The sequence below is a fragment of the Osmia bicornis genome, unplaced genomic scaffold (genome assembly GCF_907164935.1).
Source record: "Osmia bicornis bicornis unplaced genomic scaffold, iOsmBic2.1, whole genome shotgun sequence".
In the NCBI taxonomy this organism is placed as follows: Eukaryota; Metazoa; Arthropoda; class Insecta; order Hymenoptera; family Megachilidae; genus Osmia; species Osmia bicornis.
The window spans coordinates 23,809-48,540 of record NW_025791095.1 but is presented as its reverse complement, the minus strand read 5'-3'; the positions used below and the strand labels follow the sequence as shown (position 1 = coordinate 48,540).

At 37.4% G+C, this 24,732-nt stretch overlaps 2 protein-coding genes across 2 annotated transcripts; both read left to right on the top strand.

The window, feature by feature from the left end:
* The first annotated feature begins 7,609 nt into the window (after window positions 1-7,609).
* On the top strand, window positions 7,610-8,314 carry LOC123988703 (tigger transposable element-derived protein 2-like). The gene has a single exon (XM_046289454.1). The coding sequence runs from the start codon at window positions 7,610-7,612 to the stop codon at window positions 8,312-8,314; it is 705 nt and encodes a 234-aa protein (XP_046145410.1).
* A 108-nt stretch (window positions 8,315-8,422) lies between these two features.
* LOC123988702 (jerky protein homolog-like) lies at window positions 8,423-9,040 on the top strand. The gene has a single exon (XM_046289453.1). The coding sequence runs from the start codon at window positions 8,423-8,425 to the stop codon at window positions 9,038-9,040; it is 618 nt and encodes a 205-aa protein (XP_046145409.1).
* The last annotated feature ends 15,692 nt before the right edge of the window (window positions 9,041-24,732 follow it).

Sequence of the window (24,732 nt, the reverse complement as noted above, 5' to 3'; positions counted from 1 at the left end):
TAATACTATAGGAACATGGAACGTCAAACGTAACACTCAATTGAAGAAGAAGTCACTGAAACATGGCAAGTGACCAAGAATAAAAATAAGAAAAGAATAAGGATAGCGAATAGTGAACGGCGAACAATAAACCAATAAATCAATAAACCAATGTCGTTACACGTCATTCATATCTAAATTGCTAAAGGATATATGATACATCTTATAGTCTACAATTAATTGACAATGCCTGGGAGCCCAAACAACCCCCGAAAGCTTAGAAACAATGCATGATACTACAAGAGGAACTAAGGAGCTAAGAACTAAGAAACAAGAAACCAGAATCAGAATCAAGCCCACCCTTAAAATATGCAAAGGGATTATAAACGCGATATACGCATATGATATAAACTCATTAATCCATCCAATCCAGATAGACTCTTCTAAATTCCATAATACAAGACCCATTAAACTAAGTCAAATAAATATAACCGCAAATATAATCGCATATATAATCATCACAGATATAACCACAGCTATAATCACAGCAGGTAAAATAAAGCAGACACATATTAATAATCTGTATCAAGTAATTTAATTCAATGCAATTCGATATGCCATATGCCGTTGTTAATTACTCTGTACATTTACTTACTCAATTATAATAATATAATGGAATAGAAACTTAGGAAGTTATATAATAATAATGCAATACAATAGAATTTAATACAGAATACTGGTTAAATATAGCCTAACATAGCTAACTAATATAGCTGAATAACTGGACACAATCCAAGGTCTAACATAATAATATTATAATATAACATATAATATATTCACTGCCTAAACGGGTCACAGATTGAACGCAGGCTGAACGCAATTGAACGTAGCTTGAACGTAGCTTGGATGTAATAACATTAATAACATAAATAAAATAATACAATATGATCATGGTATAATACAATACAATAACAATATTATAATACAATATTATAACATAATACAATATAACATAATACAGCATATAATTTATTAACAAATACACTGCAATTACACTACAATACAATACCTCCGAGCGTAGCAAATTAGTACGCGCACTGTCACAGCAATCACATCCGCACGAATAAATACAAAATTTAACTTAGAAAATTCAAAATTCAATAATTTCAATAAATTCAATACAATTAATTAATTAATTCAGTTCAATTGACACTTATCACTTAACACTTCGTATCACATCACATCATAGATGACCGATGACCATGTCAACGTCAACTAAGATAGGAAACCGGGCGAAGTAAAATAAAGAGCGCGACCATAAACCATAAAGAACATAGGTACCTAGGGTTCGAATTCTCTAGTCCATACCATAATGATTATCGACCATCAAATTAACCACCAAATCATCAAATTAAATAACTCATTATGCAGAATATATAAACGTTCAAAAGCGAAAAGCGGAAATAAAAGCGGATATACTTCAACAACTTTCAATAAATCACCGCGATGAAAACCAGAAGTAAGGTACCTACGAAAGATAACGATAGCAAAACGCATCGTAATAAGTAAAGCATGCAATACTGCCCGAAGATAAGCCGTAAAGCTATCCCTAGTCGGTAACCAACCGCAGCACCAGAGATATTACCAACCGCAAATATTCCATCCACCACATAATACTCGGCCGCTCGCTCCGTAACGGTTCCGTAACGGTTATCCACAGACCAATTATCTGCCGCGCAGCAATTACCTACCGCGCGCCAGTTACCCGGTACACACAGTTATCGACTGCAAAACCATCCATCGTGCAGCCGCGCAATCCTAGGAATCCATACTTACCATCAAACTTACCATCAAAGATAAGTCTGATATACAGTACTTTCACGAAGGTATAAAGCACACGAACATCAAATCAAGCTTCCAGACAGATCAAGATGGTGGATAAATCAGTTAGTAAAATCAATACTACGGTTATTTATTATATATAAATATGAATCATACGTTTGTAATAGGGTGGAATGAAATAAATATAAATTACGTATAAACTACAAATTACGAACAATAAGGAAAAATCAAATGAAATCAAATGAATCAACCCGAATAAGATCCACAGATTGCGCAGATTGCAGGACACACTGTATTGCTACATATCGCGCCGCAGAAAACAGATTATACAAAACAACAGAACAACAGAACAACAGAATCAACGGAATCAGGAATCGCCACAGAACGAAGGGCCGAATAAATAAATAGAATAAAACATTTAACTTAGACAAAATCAACCAGTAAAGTCAAACAACGTCAACAACGCATGCGATCAGGAAAGTCCCGTGAGCCCAATGTAACATCCAACAAGAAGAATAAATAAGAAGAAATTTGATAATTAGTATTTATTAATATATTTATTCATTTTTCGTTTTTATTACAAATTTGTAACAGTTCATTTTATTTCTTATTTGTACTACTATGATTTAACCTAATAATTATATTTATATTTAATAACTAAAGAGAATCTTATATTTATTAATATTTACATTTAACAAAAATTCTATATACTTTAAAATATACGTCGATAATTCTACCGCGTCGATAAAAGATCGACACAGCGCGCGAAATAAATAGAGAAAGACAGCAATAGCGAATAGAAAGAGATAGGAACAAGCGCAGAGTAGAAAGAGACGGCAATAGCGCGTAGACAGAGATAGCGATACGCACGGAGTCACGTACGCGCAGGTCAAAGTCCGAACACTTCCGGTATCGAAAACACAGGTAGAAAAAACTGCTACGTCAGCAGTTCTCCGGTATAAATACGAGCGTGCCGCGCAAAGAATTTTCGCTTCGATTCTGATCGTAGTCCGAGACGGGTCTATGATACGATTTATATAGAATTCAGTAATCTTAGACTCTTTTGTCGGCAAAGCGGTAAAGGTCCCGCGTCAGACCCGGGGCGCTCAACTATCGGTTCGCAGCGGTTCTCCTACGTGTCAGGTTCGCACCCAAGCTTAACGACCGAGCGAAAGCGGAAGCTTCTTGGATGCGGCCTATCAGTACACTGGCTCTAGAGCGACGATACCGTTTTGCAGAGTTCGCTACCAAGCTAAACGAGCGAGCGAAAGCAGAAGCTCCTTGGATGCGGCCTGTTCAGTGACGGCTAAGTTGCCCAGAAACCGAACTGCGGCCGAACGTGCCAACTCCTACAGCGTCAGAACGGATCTTGGCCAATTTCCCGACAAATCATTCAAATCATTTATATTATATTAAATTATATTAAATTATATTAAATTATATTAAATTATAAATTCAAGTTTAATAATCGTATCTAGAACCGCATTTACTAATCAATTTATTTTCCTCTGTATTTTTATTTTAGATTGAATTATTTTTGTAATTAATAATCTAATTTTCCTTTATTGTATTCCAAATTTTAGCACAAACACGATTGTTAGTTTCTTTGTATTTTTCAATCCAGGGCGTACTCATTGTACATTACTAATACTATTATTTTCTTTTTGTATTTCAAATACAGGGCGCAACTTTTGTTATTTAATCACATTATTTAAATTCAATATTTAATCACATTATTTAATTACGTTCAATATTCTTTTATATTTGTTACGTTGCGCGTGCGACGGCGCAACGTAAAAAGGATAAATGATTTTGATTAAGAATGAGTGAATCTACTTTTCCAACTAAAAGATTGAAAGGCAATTCACTATCCTTTTACCCTATTCAGAGCGCGATGGTTGGTATCGCTGCCACCAGTCTCGAGCGGGTTAACGCTCTCGACAAATTAAAAGACGAAAGATAATTATTAAGATGTTAGAACTTAGAGTTTGAACTTTTTAATCTTTCGTTTGGGTTCGTTCAGCGCTTTAGGTCCCGTACGGGTCCCTCCTTGAATCTGTATGTAATCGTAGGCGTGTATAACTAAAAGAAATGTGTTTGGTGTGTTTGAAATAAATTTGAAACTGTTTAACTAGTGAAACTGGTTTAATTATGAATAATAATCAAGAAATTAACAGAACAAAGAAAGCCAAAAATTGAAGATGTTCTAATTTTGGAACTTGTTATTGAGGATACCAGTTTTATACGTATTTGTTAACAAGGGTAAAGATGATTCGTAAAAATAACAAAAATATAATATATAAAAATATAAAAATATAATGATATGCGCGCGCTGAGATCACACTTGGAGGTTCACGATTTTCGACGGTCGCGGGAAAAATGATTGTTACTATTTCGTTTTCGCTCGAATTAACTCGAAATTCGGCGTATTTCGCCGTAAGGGTACACCCCAGCCTGAGATACTCTCGGCACCCTCGAAAGGGCAGGACTAGGATGTCCCTTTGATTTAATAAAAGAAATGACAGAAATTATAGAAAACGAAATCGCAGCACGATAATAATTGAACGTTTTATCGATACCTCAAACGTTGGAACGATCTGACCGGAGGAATTCTCGGAACCCAAGAAGGGCTGGACAGATCGCCCGTTTTGCCAGTAAATTGTCGTCGTGTTCAAAAATGGTACAGAATCGACTTACCGAAACGCTGTTTAGTTATTACAAGATAATAAATTTGTTTGTAGATTTCTATGTAGTATTCGCTGTTAATCTGGAACACCAAAGAACGGTAAAATATCGATCACTGCACTTGTCGCGTCGGAAAATGAATTAAACGGACGAGTACGTCGACGAGAGACAAGCGATTACGAACAGGAAAAGAGCAAATAAATATTTAATTACGCGGAATGAAGCTAATACGATTGATTACGCGAGCAAACGATTTAAAACGAAAGAGAAAGATAGAAATTTAGGTAGAAGGAAAATTTAACGTGCGCGTCTATGAGTCCTTATTCAGAATTCTGATTATTTTAACTCGCACGGCACTCTGCCTCGCTACGCGGAGGACTTTACCGCAGAGAAAATATCGCGAAGTTCCGAATAACTCTGTCTCTCGGACACACGGGCTCAAGATCACGTACCTCGACGATTGATCGATCAAGAGTGTCGAAATTTGCGCGAGATCGACGGGCGAAGGGCCCGTCGCGCGATCATCGTCCTTGGAGGGGACGGATTGACGAATCGTGGCACGTGCTCGGAAGTGTCGCGTGCCCGGTGATTGGCTAAGACGCGCGAGCTAGACGAAGATTCTTCATCCCCTTTCTTTGGTGTTCCTTTTTCTTTCTAATACGTCGCCATGATAGTTTCAACGGTTTTCTAGAAACTACGCAGTATTTCCTTTAAATGTACTATTGCCAATTTGCAGCTATTGATTTGATTTGATCATGCAAACATTGAACTGTTAAATGATACTATTAATTTGACTGAACATGAATGGTCTTGAAATCGGTATAAATATAATCTAACAATTGTAACCGTGATCCGTTCACTTTTCCCTTAACAGGATCAGAATTATCTGTCTTTCCTGATTAATAAAGATTTTATCAGTGTAAAAGCGGACGATGCATTCGAGATAGTCGCAATGCCGATTATGCATTCATTTACAATCTTTCGCATAATTACTTCGGTGGAACCGGCATTTCGTTAGCGATGAACTTAAACATTTCTACCAGAACATTCCTTTGTTCAAAATTCGTCGTTGTCGCTAGGTAGTTCTTAGAATTTCGAACACAATGATGTTTATTGCTTCGAACGACCCTTGATTTTCGAACAGCGGTCGAACGTTCGCGACGTTAGACTTTGTAAAGGTTCTCATTTACCGCAGTTTCATCGTTCAAATTCATATTCATCCATCCATTCCTTTCACACTATCATTCGGTCAGGTAATAATGATCCTGATTGGACCGGCTGACGCTTTGTGCAAATGAGAGGGAAAGAGTTTCCTCGACAAAGAAGTTATTACGGTTTTCCCGTTTCTACGCAGTTACCAAGGGAAATTCCCGGAATGCGAAGCACTGGATAACTGCGTAGCGCTGGTGTTGTGCTAACGGCTCTCTCTCTCTCTTACGAGCTAACGCGAGTTTTTGTGCGTTACCCGATCGTAAACTGTCTTATATATCTATGGTTGGCGACGATAGTTTCAAGGAGGGTCACGTAAACTATTGTAAAGAAGGAAACAGAAATAACCTTTCCTCGTGTACCTCGCATGAGAAATTCTCGGAACCCAAGGGCTTGACAAGATACACGATTCCAGGGTAGAATAGAATAAAGAAGAGAAAGCAATAGAAGAAGTCAAAAATAGAAGGAATTAAACTCAAACTCTTCCTGGCACATCCCTGCATGAGAAATCCTCGGAACCTCGAAAGGCTTGTCAAGGATGTACAAGGTAGAGGAGGAATAAAAGATTGGCGGAAAAGTGAAACACCCACCTCACGACCCTTACATGAGAAATTCTCGGAACCCCAAAGGGCTTGATAAGGGACGCAAGGCGGATAAATTTCAAAATTTCCGCCGGGGCGTAACACGTTATTACTTACCTTCTTTTTTATTTTTATATATTATAAACAACCAAAACAACACATAATTTCTTTGAATAAATTCACATATATATTATTTGAGAAAGGAATCAACGTTGGATTTTACTCCTTTACCGCGTGCCACCCGAACCTATAATCCCTTCCTTTTAATATACATAATATATATATATAAAAATACGAGTCGCCTGCTCTTACGGAACCGCTCTCCCTACGCGTCGGTGCAGTAGCGTGCTCGCGAATAATTCCGGGACGTTACACCAATAAAAACAACTCTCGGTCAAATAATATTAGTTAGTAAAATAAAATAATAAATCAATGAAACTAGAATAAATCATGGTAACAGGCAACTAGCAGAAATGAAATATGAAGCAGAAATGAATCAATAAATCAAGAAAAATCGAATCAGATCAATGTATACAGTAATGCTTCGAAATAAGCAAGTGGCTCGGGACCGAACAGTTGCTTATTTCGAAGCAGGTATGCTATTCGGCTTGACTTTGTTCTCGAAACGGGACGATAGAGAACGCAAGAAACGAGTGAGAGATCCGAGGTAGCGGCAAATCATAAAGTGATCGGCCGAGCAGCGATGTTATTTTTTGGACAAGGATAGAATATAGCATGCCCTCTCATTCTCGCCTTATGCGTTTCCGAAGGCATGCGGAATCACATGAACGAAACATGCTCCAATTTACTAATTGCGTGTTTCACTCCCTCTTATTTCTTTTGACGATTATTTTAATATTAGTGCACATCTGTGTACGAATGTTATATAATTATTGCTGTTCCAGATAATAGGTTTTAAATAATACACAAGACATGTAATTACAAATATTCAAAATGTTCCCTAAATTATTGATATACATAAATGGATATTTAATATACGAAAAGATGTTTTAAATGCCACTCTTGAAGAAATAAATATTTTTTTATTACTTTGCTTAAGATTCATTTGAATGTTGTTGAATAAAATCGTACGCCTTGAAGAAGATGCGGCCCTGTAGGTACCTGAAGGTTTCTTGTCCCTTCATGCAGACACGTCATGACTTTTCCGGAAAAACCCAAGAATCTGTACGTGAATCGGTGCATAAAATTCACACCGTTCCGGCTTTGGTCAGTCTTTAGACAACCGTTGCAGGACTAGTACAGAAAGTGAAAATCGTTAGTGTCAAGAGTTGTAGTGAAGTTTTTTTGTAAGCATGGCCGAAATTCAAAAAAAGAAAAGAGTTTTTCTATCGGTGGAGCAGAAGATGCAAATTGCCGAAGAATTACAGAAGGGAATTACGGTGAAGGCACTTTGTCGAGAATATGGAGTATCGCAGGATGTGATTCATCGGATTCGTCGCGACTGTAGACTCCTATCCAGTTTCGGGACCCGAGGGGGCCGTGTATTGCAACACAAAAAACGAAGACGATCTTCGATTGAAGATTTAGAAGAGGGATTGTATGCATGGTTCGTTCAACAACGAGCGATGGGAAACCCCATAACAGATTTGCTGTTGCTGGAAAAGGCCCGCGAAATATTGGATGTGCAGGGAGGAACATCATATGCTGGAAGCAGGGGCTGGTTGTGGAAATTTAAACAACGCTATGCGATCCATTCAGCCCATACTCATGGCGAAAAAGCAAGTGCTGACGAAGACGGTGCGCGAAATTTTATAAAGATATTTAATGAAAAAATCGAGGAAGAGGATTTAAATTTAAATTTAATATTTAATATGGACGAAGCAGGCCTTCTATGGAAAACTATTCCTTCGAGGAGCCTCATAACAAATGCAGAAAGTAAATTGGAAGGCAGAAAATTAAAAAAGGATAGGGTGTCCATTGGTTTGTGTAGTAATGCAACTGGTACACATAAATTGGCCCCGATTTTTATTCATAAATTCCAAAATCCACGAGCTTAGAAAAACTGCGGAAATTTGCCAGTGGTATACAAAGCACAGCGTCAAGCGTGGATGACGCGAGAAATTTTTAATTGCTGGTACGAGGAGCATTTCAAACCTAGCGTACAAATGTATAAAACAGAAAGCGGTATGTTAGGGAAAGTAATTCTGTTGGTGGACAACTGCTCCAGCCATAAAAATATTACACCCCAAGTAGATGAACATTTTGAAATTATTTATCTACCCCCCAATACGACAGCCCTGATACAACCCATGGACCAAGGCGTCATTGCCAAATTTAAAAAAAGTTATAGACATAAGATGTTACGCCGAGTTTTACAATATGATCAAGGAATGCAGGAGTTTTATCATAAATTTAATATTAAAGAATGCATAAATTTAGTGGCGGAATCATGGACGGATATTACATCTGCCAATCTAAAAGCAAGTTGGAATAAAATTTTCTGCAGGGAATCAGGAGAAATCGATGTATGCGACACTTCCATACATTCAGAAATGACAGATATTATTAATGCTCTTACGGGCGAAAACAACGACAGCGAAGAATTAAACACCGTACTAACACATTTGGATGAACAGGAGACAATTAATTATGAAGATGACAGCACGGCGATGGAAATAGAAAGAGATGGAAATGAAGAAGAAGAAAAAGAGGAAGAACATGATACTACAGAAGAAATACAAACAACTGAGGCAGATAGAATTGAAAAAAAAAGGGGGATTTAATCATACTTGAAAATATTATTAAGGACTATGCTAACGATAACAACGCAACGTTAATAGTGGGGAAGGCTCTTAAAACCATTTTAGAAAAAGAACCGCTACGTACAAAAGAAAGCCAACCGTGAAAAGACTAATATAAGGTAAGAAAAGATTTTGTCAAATAATAGTAGAAAAAACAGAAACTAAATCTACTCAAAAAGTTAATTACAATTTTTTTACAGGACATCAGCTTCTTCACTGGCGCATGGACAAGGAGTTTTGTATATTTTGTACATTTTGTATATTTCATATATTTTGTATATTGTTGTTACTCACAGTTAATACATACCCCAATATGTCAGCATCATCCGGAGCGAGTTCTTTATTTCGAAGCAAATTGTATACCAGACTGAGAAAGCATTATATATATTCCATCCTTCTTTTACTAACTGCTGTCACTGCTCAGTCAAGCGTGAAATTTATTACCCTAAACATCGGCTTCGCGCTTTTATGGACCTCTCACTCGTTTCTCGTACCTCTCACTTTGCGGGAGACTTCAAACAAAGAAGAGGGGATAGCGAGTTGCTTATTTCGAAGCAGAGACCACTTGCTTATTTCGAAGCATTACTGTAGCTTTAATCAATCAACATCAAAATGAAGGAATGAATGAATAATAAATGAATGAATGTACGTAAACTGAATGCAGGTAAAACAGCTAAGGATATTCACAAATTGGGAACTACAGAAAGTGTGTAACGCGCAACATACGTAACCAACATAACCGACATACATAGCCGACATAATGTAATGTAATGTAATGAAATGTAATATAATGTAAAATAATAAATACAGCAAATGAATTATATTCCAACTAAATATAACCGTAGGCCTTATTGGCTTAATCCCCCCTACTTTATAAATTATAGATTATACGGTTATAAGTCATAGTGTTCGAAAATGCGTTGATTTCAACCGTCGCCACACGAACCGCGGCAGCAATCTTCAGCGCGACCGGCAGCCACCTTGGATGCCGGTCAGGCTGACCAATCACCGAGCTTGACGTCACCGGGAAGAAGCCAACGACTCTTGCTACGACGAAGCCGGTGGTTCGGCCATTACGGTTTTGTATCGTTAGGGTAAACACGTGCAGTACTGATTCCAAAAATTTCTAGTGCAATTAACGAATTTCGATTCTAAAGATCTCAGCATCGCAACGCGAATTCTGTGCCGACGGCCAACGCGAACTCGCGGTTAATCTAGTTCCTGCAAATCCTCGAAATTAGTAGCATTTCGTGGTGACCACGTGTTGAACCAACACGTGGTTTTAATACAGCGCAATCTCAATCGCAAATTCTCCGCGACGCGGGTGAATCTTCACGATCTACGATCATCATAAATTCGTGCAACGCACAATTTATTGTAAATACTGTACATAGTGTATTTGTGCCTGTAAATATACATTGTTTGTTTTGTGCAATCTCAAGTGGATTCATTTTCAATTGCCGTCTCACTGCCGATCCTACATTCCGAACCGGTTCTCAATCGCAAGCTCAAGACCTCCTTACAATCTCGAACACTTTTGAACACATAGATTGCAAATTGTAAATTGCAAATTGTAAATTGTAAGCGATTGCGTCCATACAAATGCAAAAGGAATAAAAATTTACACCGAAAGATGTATAAGGATAAATCAAAGCACGCCTCGCAAGCATCCAAGTTTCCGCCACGCGCGCAAATCCGGCCGTAAATAAACAGGCTTGTATGCACTCTCGTACAGGGACTTTCCAACAACCAGGCAACTGGGCAGCATGCATCAATTCAGAGAAAAGAAGAGAGATCCATATTGGGGCCTTGCAAGACAACACAATTGGCCAGCGTCGTCGCTCCAAACGACAATAAACAGCCGTTCCAAACGAACGTCTTACCGATTAGGTAAGGAAGAACAAACACTGTGGCCCCTTTCTTTGAGGTGACTCTGCACCATTCTAAGCTGTATTCACTATTCCCAGCTGTAAATGCCACTTAGAGCACAGCTGTGCAGAAGGAGAACAAGAAGAAGAAGAAATATCTCGGAATATGTGCGTGAAGCCCCTTTCCTTGAGGTAAATCTGCGAATATCTCGGAAACGGTGCGAGGTATGGCAAACTGTTAAGAAAACTTTTTGTAGGAAATTAAATTTCCTACTATTTATGTTCTATGACATTTTTTGATCAGATGCATACTTTTCCAGATATATCGAGATATTTAAAAGTTCCGAAGTCGCACCAACATTATAAGGAAGAACAAACACTGTGGCCCCTTTCTTTAAGGTAACTCTGCACTATTCTAAGCTGCATTCACTATTCCGAGCTGTAAATGCCACTTCTAGCACAGCTGTGCAGAAGAAGAACAAGAAGAAGAAATATCTCGGAATATGTGCGCGACGCCCCTTTTCTTGAGGTAAATCTGCAAATATCTCGGAAACGGTGCGAACTATGGCAAAATGTTAAGAGACATTTTTTGTAGGAAATTAAATTTCCTACTATTTACGTTCTACGACATTTTTTGATTAGATGCGTAATTTTCGAGATATATCGAGATATTTAAAAGTTCCGAAGCCGTACCAACATTGTAAGCAAGAGGAAACACTATCGCCCCTTTCTTTGAGGTAACTCTGCCCTATTCTAAGCTGTATTAACTATTCCGACCTGTAAATGCCACTTCCAGCGCAGCTGTGCAGAAGAAGAACAAGAAGACGAAGAAATACAGTAATGCTTCGAAATAAGCAAGTGCTCTCTGCTTCGAAATAAGCAACTCGCTATCCCCTCTTCTTTGTTTGAAGTCGCCCGCAAAGTGAGAGGTACGAGAAATGAGTGAGAGGTCCATGAACGCGCGAAGCCGATGTTTAGCGTAATAAATTTCACGCTCGACTCAGCAGTGACATCGGTTAGTAGAAGATGGATGGAATATATATAATGCTTTCTCAGTCTGGTATATTTGCTTCGAAATAAAGCATAGTGCGAGAATGAGAGGGCATGCTATATTCTATCCTTGTTCAAAAAATAACATCCCTGCTCGGCCGATCACTTTGTGATTTGCCGCTACCTCGGATCTCTGACTCGTTTCTCGCGTTCCTTATCGTCCCGTTTAGAGAACAAAGTCAAGCCGAATAGCATACCTGCTTCGAAATAAGCAACTGTTCGGTCCCGAGCAACTTGCTTATTTCGAAGCATTACTGTATCTCGGAATATGTGCGTGACGCCCCTTTCCTTGAGGGAAATCTGCAAATACCTCGGAAACAGTGCGAGTTATGGCAAAATGTTAAGCGACCTTTTTTGTAGGAAATTAAATTACCTAAATACAGCGAAAATGTACATTTATAACATCACAGGCGTTAGTCTAATAGCGTTTAACGATGGATCAGTCGTATAGAATGTAAAAATAGGAGTGATAAAATTTTCGACTAATCGGTTCTAAGAGGCGAAGCAATACGCCGCCAGGACTGAAATATTTCGGAGCACAACTAAAGTTCGATTTTTCGGCTGAATGGAGCGAAAATGTACATTTATATCATCACAGGCGTTAGTTTAAGAGCATTTAACGATGGATCAGTCGTATAGAATGTAAAAATAAGAGTGATCAAATTTTCGACTAATCGGTTCTAAGAGGCGAAGCAATACGCCGCCAGGACCGTGAAATATTTCGGAGCGCAACTAAAGTTCGATTTTTTGGCTAAATGGAGCGAAAATGTACATTTATATCATCACAGGCGTTAGTTTAATAGCGTCTAACGATGGATCAGTAGTAGAGAATGTAAAAATAAGATTGTTAAAATTTTCGACTAATCGGTTCTAAGAGCGAAGCAATACGCCGCCAGGACCTTGAAATATTTCGGAGCGCAACGAAAGTTCGATTTTTAGGATAAAGGGAGCGAAAATGTACATTTATATCATCACAGGCGTTAGTTTAATAGCGTTTAACGATGGATCAGTCGTACAGAATGTAAAAATAAGATTGTTAAAATGTTCGACTAATCGGTTCTAAGAGGCGAAGCAATACGCCGCCAGGACCTTGAAATATTTCGGAGCGCAACTAAAGTTCGATTTTTGGCTAAATGGAGCGAAAATGTACATTTATATCATCACAGGCGTTAGTTTAATAGCGTTTAACGATGGATCAGTCGTACAGAATGTAAAAATAAGATTGTTAAAATTTTCGACTAATCGGTTCTAAGAGGCGAAGCAATACGCCGCCAGGACTGAAATATTTCGGAGCGCAAATAAAGTTCGATTTTTTGGCTAAATGTAGCGAAAATGTACACTTATACCATCACGGACGTTAGTTTAATAGCGTTTAACGATGGATCAGTCGTACAGAATGTAAAAACAAGATTGTTCAAATTTCCGACTAACCGCTTCTAAGAGCGAAGCAATACGCCGCCAGGGCCTTGAAATATTTCGGAGCGCAACTAAAGTTCGATTTTTTGGCTGAATGGAGCGAAAATGTACATTTATATCATCACTAGCCTTTGTTTAATAGCGTTTAACGATGGATCAGTCGTACAGAATGTAAAAATAACATTGATAAAATTTTCGACTAATCGGTTCTAAGAGGCGAAGCAATACGCCACCACGACGTTGAAATATTTCGGAGCGTAAATAAAATTCGATTTTTTGGCTAAATACAGCGACAATGTACACTTATATCATCACGGACGTTAGTTTAATAGCGTTTAACGATGGATCAGTCGTACAGAATGTAAAAATAAGATTGTTAAAATTTTCGACTAAGCGGTTCTAAGAGCGAAGCAATACGCCGCCAGGACTGAAATATTTCGGAGCACAACTAAAGTTCGATTTTTTGGCTAAATGGAGCGAAAATGTACCTTTATATCATCATTGGCGTTAGTTTAATAGCGTTTAACGATGGATCAGTCGTACAGAATGTAAAAATAAGATTGTTAAAATTTTCGACTAATCGGTTCTAAGAGGCGAAGCAATACGCCGCTAGGACCTTGAAATATTTCGGAGCGCAACTAAAGTTCGATTTTTTGGCTAAATGCAGCGAAAATGTGCATTTATATCATCACAGGCGTTAGTTTTGGTACGTCGCGAGCGTGATACGGCGCGCGACGTACAAATTTAAAAATAATAAGAAAAGAAAATTAATTAATGATTGATACGCGGATGAGAACGGTATTATTCGCTGCCTCCAGTCCCAATCGCGCTCGACGATGTTAGGTCGATAACGATCAGAACAATTTAAAAAGAATCGTTTAATTTGAAGTAAGATTCTGAATGTAATTATTGAGTTCGTCAATGCTGTGGTCCTATACAGGCCCCTCGCGTGAATTCGTGCAAGAAGGTAGGCGTGTTAATAAGGAAATGTTAAGGGTGTTTGAATGCAAATGATTAAAAGTTGAATATGGGTAAGATGTGTATAATTTTGAGAAAAATAGGTACAACAAAATAGTTTAGTTCACAAAGTATACGAGCTGTTTAAAATATATGAGTAAAATGTTAGAAAATAATATGTTAGAACGGATGTTAAATTACTGTAAGTAAATGAACAAACTTTCAACAGAAAACTGACAGGAAAAAGCTACGCTGACTTTAAAGATTGTGATTCGAATTTCGGTGTTTTATTATATCTTTGTTTTACTATATTTTACGATCCGAAAGAAGACGGACCCAGTTCGATACTTCCAGGAACTAACGGTCTCATGGGCCGTCTTCGTGCGCGTTTAGACGGAAAATTATTTTGTTGATTACCTCGATTTTTACAATTAGAACGGGTCGATCTAGTTGGATACTTCCACGACTAGCAGTCTGTCAGATTGCCGTTTTGCCCTCACTCGACACCAGATTCGTTGTGTTAACGAAGATATAAAATGTGCAACTCACCAATTCGATGTAATACATAAAGTAAAATATTTGCGATAAATTCCGTATTTTGGACGCTGTGGTGATGGTCTGAAATCTGGAAAATCGAAGAGAGGATGAGAACTAATTTGCACACGCACTACGCGTTCGCGTTTGAGCCTTGTACGAATTACGAATTACGGAATACGATTCACAAAACATACGAAATACAACGCGACGCGAAAATGAAATATATTAATTAACGGACGATTTAAAATAGAAAGAGAAAAGGATAGGATATTGAAAAGTGTGAAAGGATTTTACGTATCCGTATGAGTCTTTGACACGATAATCGCGATTTGACACACTCCCGACACTCTGCCTCGTTACACGGAGGAACTTTGCCGAGCAATCCGATCTCACGATACCGTAGACAACTCTGTCTCTACGCGGACACGGGCTCCCCGTCACGTACCTTGCGATTTTTCGACGAAGATTCATTTGCCTCAGTCAAGCGATCGTATCTCAGGGTTCGACCCGCGATCATGGGCCCAAAGTGGGGACATCATTTGGCAAATCGGGGTACGTGTCGAAGGGGAAGGCCCGCGCGTATTGGTTTTGTCTAGGCGCGTTTCCCGAGTTCTCATCCCTCCTTGACCTTCTTCTGACTCTGTCTAATGGTTGACCGTCTTTCTCTTTTACCCCTACAGCGCTTCATGAATTTCGTGCGTCGCAATTTCTATGCCTTCTAGAATCTTCGAAATACTTTTATTTGATCTTATTCGGTTCTTAATAAATTAACGAAGTTTTTAGGAACACACTCTGGTGTCGATTAACGTTGTATTTATGTTAATTGTTATAATATTCGCGTAAATAATAGTATTAGGGCTTTGATTCATTCGAGGTATTTTATAATCGATGTTTGTTTTATTACACGCATTTCCGGCTTCCGTGACAAAGAGATTGATGTTTTAATTTCAATTAGTTTCGGGAACATTCTATTCGCGTTTTCGCAAGTTCACGCATATCGAATAATATACATATATCCGTTAACATATTCTTGGAATTTGTTCCAGAACATTGCTTGGCAGTTTTTGTTGCCTATTCGTGACAATACGCATTCACGATCCCCGTAGACCGTTGTCTCGAACGTTCCTAAACGTTCGACGACGTTTTCAAACTCACAGATCGTTTCATATTATTCAAACCAATCACTTTCATTCGTTATTGCACTCATTCTCCCGTGGAAGGATCGGTTGACGCATGCTTTGCAGGTATGAGAGGTATCCGCTTGTAAAATAAGGGCGAAAATCGCATTTTCTTTATTCTGCGCAGTTAAGCTGGCATTCCTCCATGTGCGTCGCACTGCTTAACCGCGCGGCGAGGGATCTTATGATACCTTTCTTTGACCTTAACGATTTCAAACTTCTGTACATTTCCAAACGTAGTTCCAACGGCAATCGTCCCAAGGAAGATTAATTTGAATTATTCGAAAGAGCCGAATATTGCCTTTTTTGTGTTCCTCGCCTGGGGTACTTCCAAGTGCGTCGCACCGACGAGGCACACAAATTAGGTACATTAGCTAGTAAACTATTGAAAATAAATAACAATAAAATAACATAATAGATCCTAGCCACGGTCAGATTATTAGAATAATCCGGACGTAACACTTCCTACAGAACAATGTACATTTAATAACCATATCATTATTACTATATCTACATTAGATATAATGCAATATACTCTTTCCTTCATGCAGTTGAATGTACATTTAATAACAATATCTTTATTACTTTATCTGCATTAGATGTGTAATATACACTTAATAAAAATATCATTAATACTCTATCTACATTAGATATAATGTAATATACTAATTCCTTCCTGCAGATCAAGGTACATTTAATAACAATATCATTATTACTATATCTACGTTAGATATAATTTAACATACTGATTCCTTCCTACAGAACAATGTACAATTATTAAAAATATCATTATTACTATATCTGCATTAGATATGTATTATACATTTAATAACGGTATCATTATTACTATATCTACATTAGATATAATGTAATGTACTGATTCCTTCCTACTGAACCATGTACAATTATGAACAATATCATTATTACTATATCTACAGTAGATATAATGTAATATGCTGATTCCTTCCTACGGAACAATGTACATTTAATAACAATATCATTATATCCAAGGAAAGGGGCGTCACGCACATATTCCGAGATATTTCTTCTTCTTCTTGTTCTTCTTCTGCACAGCTGCGCTGGAAGTGGCATTTACAGCTCGGAATAGAGAATACAGATTAGAATAGTGCAGAGTTACATCAAAGAGTGGGGCCACAGTGTTTCTTCTTCCTTATAATGTTGGTGCGGCTTCGAAACTTTTAAATATCTCGATATATCTCGAAAACTACGCATCTGATCAAGCTCGGAATAGTGAATACAGCTTAGAATGGTGGAGAGTTACCTCAAAGAAAGGGGCCACAGTGTTTCTTATTCCTTATAATGTTGGTACGGCTTCGGAACTTTAAAATATCTCGATATATCTCGAAAACTACGCATCTGATCAAAAAATATTATAAAACATAAATAGTAGGAAATTTAATTTTACACAAAAAACGTATCTCACCATTTTGCCATAGCTCGCACCGTTTCCGAGATATTTGCAGATGTACCTCAAGGAAAGGGGCGTCACGAACATATTCGGAGATATTTCTTCTTCTTCTTGTTCTTCTTCGGCACAGCTGCGCAGGAAGCGGCATTTACAGCTCGGAATAATGATTACAGCTTAGAATAGTGCAGAGTTACCTCAAACAAAGGGGCCACAATGTTTCTCCATCCTTATAATGTTGGTGCGGCGTCGGAACTTTTAAACATTTCGATATATCTCGAAAACTACGCATCTGATCAAAAAATATTATAGAACATAAATAGTAGGAAAGTTAATTTCCTACAAAAAAGGTCACTTAACATTTTGCCATAGCTCGCACCGTTTCCGAGATATTTGCAGATTTTCCTCAAGGAAAGGGGCGTCACGCACATATTCCGAGATATTTCTTCCTCTTCTGGGTCTTCTTCTGCACAGCTGCGCTGGAAGTGGCATTTACAGCTGGGAATAGTGAATATAGCTTAGAATAGTGCAGAGTTACCTCAAAGAAAGGGGCCACAGTGTTTCTTCTTCCTTACCTAATCGGTAAGACGTTCGTTTTGAACGGCTGTTTATTGTCGTTTGGAGCGACGACGCTGGCCGATTGTGTTGTCTTGCAAGGCCCCAATATGGATCTCTCTTCTTTTCTCTGAATCGATGCATGCTGCCCAGTTGCCTGGTTGTTGGAAAGTCCCTGTACGAGAGTGCATACAAGCCTGTTTATTTACGGCCGGATTTACGCGCGTGGCAGAAACTTGGATGCTTGCGAGGCGTGCTTTGATTTATCCTTATACATCTTTCGGTGTAAATTTTTATTCCTTTTGCATTTGTATGGACGCAATCGCTTACAATTTACAATTTGCAATTTACAATTTGCAATCTATGTGTTCAAAAGTGTTCGAGATTGTAAGGAGGTCTTGAGTTTGCGATTGAGAACCGGTTCGGAATGTAGGATCGGCAGTGAGACGGCAATTGAAAATGAATGCACTTGAGATTGCACAAAACAAACAATGTATATTTACAGGCACAAATACACTATGAACTGTATTTCATTGTTGGACATTGATGAACAGTGTTGGTTCAACACGTGGTCACCACGAAATTCTACTAATTTCGTGGATTTGCACAAACTAGATTAACCGCGAGTTCGCGTTGGCCGTCGGCACAGAATTCGCGTTGCGATGCTGAGTTCTTTAGAATCGAAATTCGTTAATTGCACTAGAAATTTTTTGAATCAGTACTGCACAGCCGTGTGAAGTTGGCCCCCCAATATTAAAATTTTTTAAATCTTCTTTTTGCAAACGTTTGCCCATCGTTTGCCCATTAATGCCCCGTTGGAATTTTCGTTTGCCCCTATTTAGTTTAAAAGTTACAAGCAATTCAATTTTGGGGGTGCCCACTTCACGTTGGCCCCCCAATATTAAAATTTTTTAAATCTTCTTTTTGCAAACGTTTGCCCATCGTTTGCCCATTAATGCCCCGTTGGAATTTTCGTTTGCCCCTTTTTAGTTTAAAAGTTACAAGCAATTCAATTTTGGGGGTGCCCACTTCACGTTGGCCCCCCAATATTAAAATTTTTTAAATCTTCTTTTTGCAAACGTTTGCCCATCGTTTGCCCATTAATGCCCCGTTGGAATTTTCGTTTGCCCCTATTTAGTTTAAAAGTTACAAGCAATTCAATTTTGGGGGTGCCCACTTCACGTTGGCCCCCCAATATTAAAATTTTTTAAATCTTCTTTTTGCAAACGTTTGCCCATCGTTTGCCCATTAATGCCCCGTTGGAATTTTCGTTTGCCCCTTTTTAGTTTAAAAGTTACAAGCAATTCAATTTTGGGGGTGCCCACTTCACGTTGGCCCCCCAATATTAAAATTTTTTAAATCTTCTTTTTGCAAACGTTTGCCCATCGTTTGCCCATTAATGCCCCGTTCGAATTTTCGTTTGCTCCCTTTTAGTTTAAAAGTTACAAGCAATTCAATTTTGTAAAATTCAAAATCTTCTTTTTGGGAACATTTGCCCACGAATACCCCGTTTGAATTTTCTCCCTCCAGTTAAAAGAATCATACACAATTAAATTTAAGTAAGATATTGTATTCACTCTCGTTTATTCGTTTGGAATAACATTTTTTATGGCACAAGTTGTTAAAATTTATAACACCGCCGGCATTAGCTTTACCCAAGGTGTACAACGTGGATGTTGCTCGGTCGGATTTACACCTCTTGTGTTTGTGTGTGCGTATGTGTGTAGGTGTGTGGGAATAGGTGTTTATGTGTTGTGTGTGTTTATGCATTTATTCATTTTTTTTATCTTTTTTTTATTTTTTTATTTATTTTTTTATTTTTTTTATTATTTTATTTTTTTATTCTTCTTTTTTAAATTTTTTATTTATGAGACTTATATATTTAGTGTGAGATTATTATGTATCTTTCATTTTAATTTGATACTTTAACATACCCTATAATTGCCGGTCGAACTAGTATGTTTGATAGGGATCCAATTGGAATTATATCTGCTTTAAATTTTAGATCATTATGTTCCTTCCATGATCCAGTTACTGTTTTGCAAAACGCAGTATAATGACCAATGCCATTTTCAATTTCGGGTGGAATAAAATGTATGATACCTATTAAAACATATTTAACATTTTTTATCATAATGGAGTGTGGTATTTCAGATAGAGGTATTTCGGATGAAAATCCGAGATCTATTTGAAGCATACTGATAAAAGGATGTTCTGTATCAATTAACAGATGTGGGCCCGGCTCTCTAGATTCATATCCGTATCTCTTGCAGGAATTACAATAAATTTTCTTGTTTGTTTTTGAAAAATATTTATTAAGACTTTTCTCTAAACCGATTTTTAATCCTTCAGTTAATATTGGCTGTGATTCTATTTGCAGCACTGGTTTAATAATTTTGGAACTAATTTTACATTTTTTACAGTTGAACTCATTAATTGTACTTGGTACAGAATGTAATAACTTTAAAATTAAATTCGATATATTATATGAACAATCCAGTGTGTTTGTCAGAGGTTTATCAAAAGCTTTAGAAAAGCAAAGTGCTCTTTTAATGTACCATTTGCTTGTCGCTGTATTTAGTGCATAGTCAGTTACTAAATGAAAAAACTCAGAATCGGAAAATTCTGCTTTCACACATCTTTGATATACAATATAATTCGAGTATCCATTGGCTATTAGTTCAATAAGTGAATCAAATGAGCAGGTATTCATAACTTGAACTTTTACTTTTTCTAGTTTTACAGGAGCAAGTAAATTGCCATTTTGTATTATCATATTTTTCCGTTTGCGTAAAGGACGATTATGCATTAAAGTAACATTTGGACAAGCCTGTAAATACTTTCCTCTTTTAGACGGAATCATTTTATCATGCTCACTAGGCTTCCTGATATTCTGTCCGCGCCAGTTTTCTTCTTCTTGCAAATATTGCTCTGAATTTTCTGAAACATCATTCATATTTTCTGATAATTCGGCTACTTTTGTCGTAAAAGTAGAACAATCTACTCTTTCGGTGGCTTTGGATATTTCTGATGAAACTTCATGTATATTTAAAACCTCATTATAAGCAGCACGTTCAATTTTACATGTGGCTATAATTGAACGAATATGCTTTATGATAAATTTATCAATTCTAAGAGGTTTACTGTCGTCGCACAGTATAATGTTTTTTATTTCATTGAAATATGATTCAGATCTCGCTGAACTTGCTATAGCATAATTTGTTCTGCTGCATTCAGACATTACGTTTGTCCACAAAACATAATAACGACACAATCGCATAAAATGTTTTGCGAATTCTGGAGCGTAATAGGGATTGGGTCGCATTAATGTACGCGTTTTTTCAGCTATCAATTTAGCGTTGTCGTATATTTTTATTAATTGTGGACAATCAAACTCTTCATTGAGATCTGTTAATTGAGTGGGTTCTGTAGAGACATTTACATCATCGTTGCTTTCTTCATACAATTCTATTAGAAATGTTTGAATCGCGTTTAAAAGGAAAGTTTCTTGTTTTTCACAATCAGTCCCACTGTCATCACATTCACTTAAACAAACTATAAGAACGGCTGACATCATTTTTTCAAAATCTGAACTATATTTACAAGTTGTCATAAGACCAATACACCGAACATAGAAATCTTTAATACGTGGAACTTTGTCATTGAAACACTTCCACTTCGTGATCATTTTTATTATATGAGCTATATCTACACGAATGTAACACTTTATTGCGGTCTGAATACTTTTGCCAGAAAGATGATGTAGACAGTAGTCCATATATGTTTTCAAACTACATTCATTAAAAGCTAAGGAAATGCCGTTTAATAAAGCAAATGAAAAATCCGTTACAGTTTCATATGGCGCAGGAGCGCCGGATCGTAGCCATTCTTTTATAAAATAAGATATGGTATTTGCATCATGCTTCTCTGAAAGAATCTGGAAAACAGGAAATATTCCTTTTGAAGATGGGACAATAGCCTGGTATAAGAAAATTGCACTGGATTGGTCATTAGGTCTTTTTAATTTGTGGACTATTGATCCAGTGGCGTCGATTGATAAAGGTACTTTAGTTTTTATAATATCTTTATATAAATCAAGCTGCATCGGCGACCAGTACATACAATAAAATTTGTCCAGTGCTATTTCCCGTATTATACTTGCAAATTCTACATTATATTTTATTTTTTGTAGTGACATAAGAGGATCGGGAATCTTATATAATCCTAAATCTTTATCTTTTGCTTCTTGACGGGCTTTTCTGAGAACACTGCTACTATATAAATGGCTAGGTTCTGGATCTCCATATACCATAACATTTGTTGCCTTGTAACGCCAATTAGCAGCCTTTATAGAAAGCAATTCTTCTCCAACTTTTTGTCTTTCTAATCCTACAAGCATACGTTTGCTAACGTGGGGAATTCCTCGAGTATCTGCCGTTTTCACAGAAATTTTAATGCCGTGACCAGGAATGGGCTTTTTTAAACAATGTCCTTTAAAGGTTGCACCGCATTCTTTGCATTTGCCAATTATTTCTAGATATACTCGATTTTCACAATCAAAAATCTTTGCTCTCTTAAAAGAATATGCGCAAGGTAATTTACTTTTTCCCCAGGAAGCTTTCTGTATAACATCCGTCCAACCCTGTTTTAATACGGTATAACGACGCTTGTTGCTATATCGACCTTTCTCCTTGTAAATAACAGAAACTGGCGCAATACTATTCCATGAAGCATCATCTATATCTAAGTCAAATAATAAATTTGGACAATTATAATTATCTTTGCAGATGCCGCTAACACTGCTACTTGTACTTTCAGTAGATCGATCATCTGAATCATCTTTCGATCTATTTACACTTATTTCATTTATATCTGTTATATTCATTTGTTGTTTTATTTTACTTAGTACGCCATTTCTGTCTTTTTGTACATGCAAAAATAAAGTATCACGTTTAATTTTATTTTCCAATAATGCGCAAAGATCATCCCAAACTTTGCTGGAGCGCGGCTTAAGTGTCCCTTTTGTGTCTTGAAAAATATCAGCTTTTGCGAGAGCATCAATAATCTCGTTTGTGGAAACAGCGGCTGCTCGTGGCATTTTTAAATACAAGAAATCAAAAGCAATTGTTGCTTAACTTAGATAAACAAATCATAAAATCAAATAGCAAAGACAACTAGTTACAATAAATTTGCTTTTATAATGTCAAAGAACCTGTCTTATTATTGCAAGACATATGGGAAGATAAAAGAAGTTTGTTATGTAACCAACTCAGTTATGCGGTTTGTTCAGAGAGCTCCGTTAGTAGATGAATGTCGCTAAAACGTAAGTTATGTAAAGATGATACGCTGTAAAACAATCGAGTGCGGCGGTACGCGCTTAAAGCGTATGGAGGGGATATGGAAGAGACATGCGCATTAAGGCATATGCGTCTATAGCGGGTTCCACGAGAGAGCACAAGTAAGTCGCGCTGGTTGTAAGATGGTGGGAGAACTCACAAACGAGAGTGAATATAATATCTTACTTAAATTTAATTGCGTATGATTCTTTTAACTGGAGGGAGAAAATTCAAACGGGGTATTCGTGGGCAAATGTTCCCAAAAAAAAGATTTTGAATTTTACAAAATTGAATTGCTTGTAACTTTTAAACTAAAAAGGGGCAAACGAAAATTCCAACGGGGCATTAATGGGCAAACGATGGGCAAACGTTTGCAAGAAGAAGATTTAAAAAATTTTAATATTGGGGGGCCAACGTGAAGTGGGCACCCCCAAAATTGAATTGCTTGTAACTTTTAAACTAAAAAGGGGCAAACGAAAATTCCAACGGGGCATTAATGGGCAAACGATGGGCAAACGTTTGCAAGAAGAAGATTTAAAAAATTTTAATATTGGGGGGGCCAACGTGAAGTGGGCACCCCCAAAATTGAATTGCTTGTAACTTTTAAACTAAATAGGGGCAAACGAAAATTCCAACGGGGCATTAATGGGCAAACGATGGGCAAACGTTTGCAAAAAGAAGATTTAAAAAATTTTAATATTGGGGGGCCAACTTCACACGGCTGTACTGCACGTGTTTACCGTAACGATACAAAACCGTAATGGCCGAACCACCGGCTTCGTCGTAGTAAGAGCCGTTGGCTTCTTCCCGGTGACGTCAAGCTCGGTGATTGGTCAGCCTGACCGGCATCCAAGGTGGCTGCTGGTCGCGCTGAAGAGTGCTGCCGCGGTTCGTGTGGCGACGGTTGAAATCAACGCATTTTCGAACACTATGACTTATAATCGTATAATCTATAATTTATACAGTAGTGGGGATTGAGCCAATAAGGCCTGAGGTTATATTTAGTTGGAATATAACTCATTTGCTGTATTTATTATTTTACATTATATTACATTTCATTGCATTACATTACATTATGTTGGCTATGTATGTCGGTTATGTTGGTTACGTATGTTGCGCGTTACACACTTTCTGTAGTTCCCAATTTGTGAATATCCTTAGCTGTTTTACCTGCATTCAGTTTACATACATTCATTCATTTATTATTCATTCATTCCTTCATTTTGATGTTGATTGATTAAAGCTATACATTGATCTGATTCGATTTTTCTTGATTTATTGATTCATTTCTGCTTCATATTTCATTTCTGCTAGTTGCCTGTTACCATGATTTATTCTAGTTTCATTGACT

Coding starts and splice junctions, on each gene's coding strand:
- LOC123988703 (XM_046289454.1), top strand. CDS start 7,610: ATGGCCGAAATTCAAAAAAAGAAAAGAGTTTTTCTATCGGTGGAGCAG.
- LOC123988702 (XM_046289453.1), top strand. CDS start 8,423: ATGTATAAAACAGAAAGCGGTATGTTAGGGAAAGTAATTCTGTTGGTG.